The sequence below is a fragment of the Phacochoerus africanus genome, chromosome 8 (assembly GCF_016906955.1).
Source record: "Phacochoerus africanus isolate WHEZ1 chromosome 8, ROS_Pafr_v1, whole genome shotgun sequence".
Lineage (NCBI taxonomy): Eukaryota > Metazoa > Chordata > Mammalia > Artiodactyla > Suidae > Phacochoerus > Phacochoerus africanus.
This window is the reverse complement of record NC_062551.1, coordinates 119,494,461-119,500,573: the sequence shown is the minus strand read 5'-3', so window position 1 is coordinate 119,500,573 and position 6,113 is coordinate 119,494,461. Positions and strand designations below refer to the sequence as shown.

At 41.5% G+C, this 6,113-nt stretch overlaps 1 protein-coding gene across 1 annotated transcript in view; it reads right to left on the bottom strand.

Moving 5' to 3' along the window:
• Positions 1-2,414: 2,414 nt before the first annotated feature.
• Positions 2,415-6,113, bottom strand: part of ELP2 (elongator acetyltransferase complex subunit 2) — a 47,743-nt gene continuing 44,044 nt past the window's right edge. Inside the window, exon 22 of the mRNA XM_047794138.1 lies at positions 2,415-2,976. Coding sequence (XP_047650094.1) covers positions 2,820-2,976 — 157 coding nt within the window. The 3' untranslated portion in view covers positions 2,415-2,819. The remainder of the gene's footprint in view (positions 2,977-6,113) is intronic.

Genomic DNA, 6,113 nt, shown 5'->3' with positions numbered 1-6,113 from the left:
ACATGCTGCAGGTGCAGCCCTAAGAAAACAAACAAAAAAAAAACCCAAAGCAAAACATGTCTCCATGTCCCGAGGCTACTGGGAAGACAGTGATTTGGCTCTTTGTTGTGCAGGATAAGCATGTACTGGGAACACAAGCCAATCACCTCTCTTTCATCTAGGAAAGCCAGATAGGTCAGAAGACAGCAACGACTTAGGACGGCGCTTGGCATCAATCTCAATTCAGATACTGTGTATCAGGCAGAGAAATGAAATTATCAGGGAAAACAGGGAAGGACAGAATGGGGATTCTGAAAGACTCCTCAGCTTCCCTGCAGCAGAACTGCAAGACTGCCTTTTTGCTTTAGAGGTTATGAATTATTACAGGATGGTTCAAAGTTGTTCTCCTTTAGCAGATTAGGACCATCGTGGTAAAACTACAAGGCAGGTATATGAAGTTCAAGATATTGCCCAAATGTAGAGCAAGTCTTTGGGAATACTTATTGAACTCAATCATTATACACATGATTACTAAGGAAGATGCTTCAGGACAACTTAGGAAAACTGGCTATTTACAGTTGGCAAAACAACAACCAACCATGGATGTGGTCTCTCCAAGACTAGGCCGGCTTTCAGAAGACCTTAGGGGGATGGGCTCTGTGCTGGAAACAGCTTTAAAGGGCTGTTAGTCCACAGATCTGCTCTGGAATCCCACATGCGCAGGGTTAGTTGGGCCAATGGAAGATTCAGATCCTTCATCTGATAAGCAAAGAGAATGTACTTCAAGGAGTTCCCTAGTGGCTCAGCAGGTTAAGGACACATTGTTGTCACTGCTCTGGCATGGGTTCAATCCCTGGCCTGGGAACTTCCACACTAAAAAAAAAAAAAAAAAAAAGATCTAAGGTGTAAGACAAATGTATACAGATTCCATAGTCTAGAACTGCACTGTCCAAATACAGATATGGCCACTAGCCATACTGAGCACTTGAAACGTGGTGGGTCTGAATTAAGATGGGCTCTAAGTGTAAAATGACTTTGTAGTACACAAAGATTTTATACATGAAAAAGGGTAAAGTATCTTCATAATTCTTTACATTGAATATTTGGGATATACTGGGTTATAACAAATGTGTCATTAAAATAAGTGACACCCCAGAGTTTCCGTCGTGACACAGTGGAAACGAATCCAACTAGGAACCACGAGGTTGTGGGTTCAATCCCTGGCCTCGCTCAGTGGGTTAAGGATCTGGTGTTGCCATGAGCTGTGGTGTAGGTCACAAATGTGGCTTGGATCTGGCATTGCTGTGGCTGTGGTGTAGGCCAGCAACTGTAGCTCTGATTTGACCCCTAGCCTGGGAACCTCCATATGCCACAGGTACGGCCCTAAAAAGCAAAAAAATAAAATAAAAATAAAAAATAAATAAATCATCCCCTTTCTTTTTACTCTGTGTGTCCACTAGAAAAATTTAAATGACATAGGTAGCTCACATTACCTTCATTTAGACGAAGTATCACTTAACTCCTTTGGAAGCAAAATGTCATGCCAGCTAACGGCATAAACTTCCACCAAGAAAATTCGGAGTTCCCGTCGTGGCGCAGTGGTTAATGAATCTGACTAGGAACCATGAGGTTGCAGGTTCTATCCCTGGCCTTGCTCAGTGGGTTAAGGATCCAGCGTTGCCGTGAGCTGTGGTGTAGGTTGCAGACGCAGCTTGGATCTGGTGTTGCTGTGGCTCTAGCGTAGGCTGGTGGCTATAGCTCCGATTGGACCCCTAGCCTGGGAACCTCCATATGCCACGGGTGTGGCCCTAGAAAAGGCAAAAAGACCAAAAAAAAAAAAAGAAAGAAAGAAAGAAAATCCTCACCTCCCTTCTTCCAGCACATTTTTTGTGTATAGTGTGTATTTAAGCGGCAATTAGCCAGGCAGCTCCATGTTCCCACGGGGGGGGGGGGGAGGAGGAGCCTCTGCTCACACCAGTCCTCGCACGCTCTCCCACCCCCTCTCCTAACCTCTCCACCCAACTCCCAAGTGCCCAACTTTCCGGCCGCCTCCCAGACCCGAGTGGCACAGCCAGCACTATCTTTCTGGTGTGTTCCTCCCTCGGTGCCCACTGCTCACTCTCCCTGAGGGACAGCCGCCTTTGCTCTCATGACTTCATTCTTCCTCTTGTGACTCACTTATGCAACTTCACAGAAATTCAGAGGATTCAGAACTCTACTTTCCAGCCCTTCCATCTCCCAGTTATTTTAAGTTAAACCCTGAAGGAAGACTCTTTGTACTTCTAAAGAATAAGAGAAAGAACTGACTGCAGTTCAAACTCAAAACAACCTGCCAAATTCCTAGAATGGTTGGTGTGTACTGGGAGGAAGGGGTCAAGACCACTCTTTGTGTGGTCTGTTTATTTGCAAAAATTATTAAAATAAAAATATAGTAATCTGGGCTTCATTTCTTTTTATTCTTTATGTCCTTCCTCGGAGGAGGGTAATAAATATTGAGCTGTCCCAAAGAGGGGCATATGAAGAGAGAAAGACCCAAATGACACAAAATTAGGCAAATTTGATCATGAAGAAAATAAACACAGAGGCTCTCAATCTGAGACACAAGGATGTGGGTTGGAATCCCTGAAAGTATGGGCAAGGTTCTGAGAGGGTGTGCACATACAAAAATTTTGAAAAAAGAGTCTGTAGCTTTCATTAGATTTCAAAGGGTCTATGACTCAAAGACAACTGCAACAGGACTTAAAAACAAAACTCGATGAAATTATGAGGTAAAGGTTATCTATTTACAGGATAAAGATTTTAAGACACCAATGAGAATGTGCCTGTAGTTACTAAGTCCATCACAGCGCGTATCTGTTGACTCTGTGTATCTTCACAGTGTGATCTTCGCCACAGCTTGCAAAGTGTAACCATTCAGTGTCTTCTGCTTCATTCTGTTCAGTTTTTCCATTACAATTCTTCCAGCATAATTTTTTGATAGCAAGTGTATGACTTTGGCTAAAACAAAGAGAAAAATCATGAAATGAAGGTATGCTACGACTATGAAACACTTTACTGGGTGCTCAGCTGCATGTTTACTTAATTAGCATATTCTTACTATTAACGTTAACATAAATAGTTAAGAAGCACAAAATGTACAGGTTTTAAAATACTATCACTAGGTACCTCAGCATAGTAAGCAGCGTGTCAGTCTCATAAAATACTATCACTAATGTTTTAGCACTTTTACGTTAACCTTAAAAACATCTTACTGACCAAGGAAACCACTGAAAAGAGCAAGAAATGCATTTTTGTTGAATTTTGCTTTAATGATCAGTGGAATCCATGAAACAGCTATTAAAATCAGTCTTTCAGGAAACATTAATAAATGTTTTTTTTTGAGAATTCCAACTGTACAACATATTCTAGATTATTTGATTCTTTTGACATTCCTGTGACCGCTAGGTAAGGAGAGACAGTGAAAACATTTAATCAATTGCCTAGTGGAAGAACCAATATGACCTGTAAGCACATGACCCTGGGCAGAATGTTTACATTAATGCATTCCCCCAGGCCCATGGCTGACCTAGGATGCTGACAAACACAGATTATAATAAAATTCTATGAAAATATAATGTCTTCTATAAATTTAACCAGCCACTTTGTTCTCCAAACTAAGAAGGAATAAGGTGAAAAACCTAAATAGGTTTTAAAGCAGTAATCACTGAAAGCAGTATCAGAGAACAGAATCATACTCTCAGATGCTGAGACCCTGTCACCAGATGCACTCTCAGGATGAAAAGGTGGAAATAAACTACAGTGTCAAAGTGGTGAAGCACATTTAAAAAAATCAGCACACCAGGAGTTCCCATCGTGGCTCAGCGGTAGCGAACCTGACTAGTACCCAAGAGGATGGGGGTGTGATCCCTGGCCCCGCTCAGTGGGTTAAGGATCCAGCATTATTGCCATGAGCTGTGGTGTAGGTCACAGACATGGCTCGGATCTGGTGTTGCTGTGGCTGTGGCGCAGGCCAGCGGCTACGGCTTTGATTCGACCCCTAGCCTATGGAAATATGTGGCAGGTGTGGCCCTAAAAAGAAAAAAGAGAAAGAAAAAAATCAGCACACCAGCACCTATACCACCTAATGACCATGAGCCCCTGCAAGTGGCCATTCTGGGAGGGTCCACACATTCCCACAATGCTGTTGTGACTCATGTTTCCTGAAATTCTCCCAAAGGAAATGCTTCCACACAGACTGGGACCTGAGTGCTCTCTATGACAGCTTATCCTTCCTTTAAGGATAATTTTGACTATTGAAAGAAGTCAAGCTCATTTGGAGAGGAGCTTATAAATAAGATGAATGCTGAGCTTTTAAAAAAAATGTGAATGGTCAAATGAGGAAAACTTCATATAAAAGATATCAGAATTGGCTTTCTTGCATCAGTACTAAGCTAGTTCTGAACACAATTCCTAAAGAGAAGTTCTGAAAATAACAGCAACATCGGTGGGATCTCATTTGTTCTCGCGTCTCATTAAAAGATTGACTGAAAAAGTGACATCACTAAAACAAGTGTGTATACATACACACACACACACACACAAACACACACGTGTGTGTGTATTTATATAGCATACTTCTTCCCAGGGGAGTTACTTTGAGGGACAGTACTCATTTGGCTATATAAGCTTTGAGATAAATGGGGAGGGTAATGCTCTTTTTTTTTTTAATTATTTATTATTATTTTTTTCCCACTGTACAGCAAGGGGGTCAGGTTATCCTTACATGTATACATTACAATTACATTTTCCCCCAGCCTTTCTTCTGTTGCAACATGAGTATCTAGACAAAGTTCTCAATGCTATTCAGCAGGATCTCCTTGTAAATCTATTCTAAGTTGTGTCTGATAAGCCCAAGCTCCCGATCCCTCCCACTCCCTCCCCCTCCCATCAGGCAGCCACAAGTCTCTTCTCCAAGTCCATGATTTTCTTTTCTGAGGAGATGTTCATTTGTGCTGGATATTAGATTCCAGTTATGTGATATCATATGGTATTTGTCTTTGTCTTTCTGGCTCATTTCACTCAGTATGAGGTTCTCTAGTTCCATCCATGTTGCTGCAAATGGCATTATGTCATTCTTTTTTATGGCTGAGTAGTATTCCATTGTGTATATATACCACATATTCCGAATCCAATCATCTGTCGATGGACATTTGGATTGTTTCCATGTCTTGGCTATTGTGAATAGTGCTGCAATGAACATGCGGGTGCACGTGTCTCTTTTAAGTAGAGTTTTGTCCGGATAGATGCCCAAGAGTGGGATTGCGGGGTCATATGGAAGTTCTATGGATAGATTTCTAAGGTATCTCCAAACTGTTCTCCATAGTGGCTGTACCAGTTGACATTCCCACCAACAGTGCAGGAGGGTTCCCTTTTCTCCACAGCCCCTCCAGCACTTGTTATTTGTGGATTTATTAATGATGGCCATTCTGACTGGTGTGAGGTGATATCTCATGGTAGTTTTGATTTGCATTTCTCTTATAACCAGCGATGTTGAGCATTTTTTTCATGTGTTTGTTGGCCATCTGTATATCTTCTTTGGAGAAATGTCTATTCAGGTCTTTTGCCCATTTTTCCATTGATTGATTGGCTTTTTTGCTGCTGGGTTGTATAAGTTGTTTATATATTCTAGAGATTAAGCCCTTGACGGTTGCATCATTTGAAACTATTTTCTCCCATTCTATAAGTTGTCTTTTTGTTGTCTTTTGGGTTTCCTTTGCTGTGCAAAAGCTTTTCAGTTTGATGAGGTCCCATGGGTTTATTTTTGCTCTAATTTCTATTGCTTTGGGAGACTGACCTGAGAAAATATTCATGATGTTGATGTCAGAGAGTGTTTTGCCTATGTTTTCTTCTAGGAGTTTGATGGTGTCCTGTCGTATATTTAAGTCTTTCAGCCATTTGGAGTTTATTTTTGTGCATGGTGTGAGGGTGTTTTCTAGTTTCATTGCTTTGCATGCAGCTGTCCAGGTTTCCCAGCAATGCTTGCTGAATAGACTTTCTTTTTCCCATTTGATGTTCTTGCCTCCCTTGTCAAAGATTAATTGACCATAGGTGTCAGGGTTTATTTCCAGGTTCTCTATTCTGTTCCATTGGTCTGT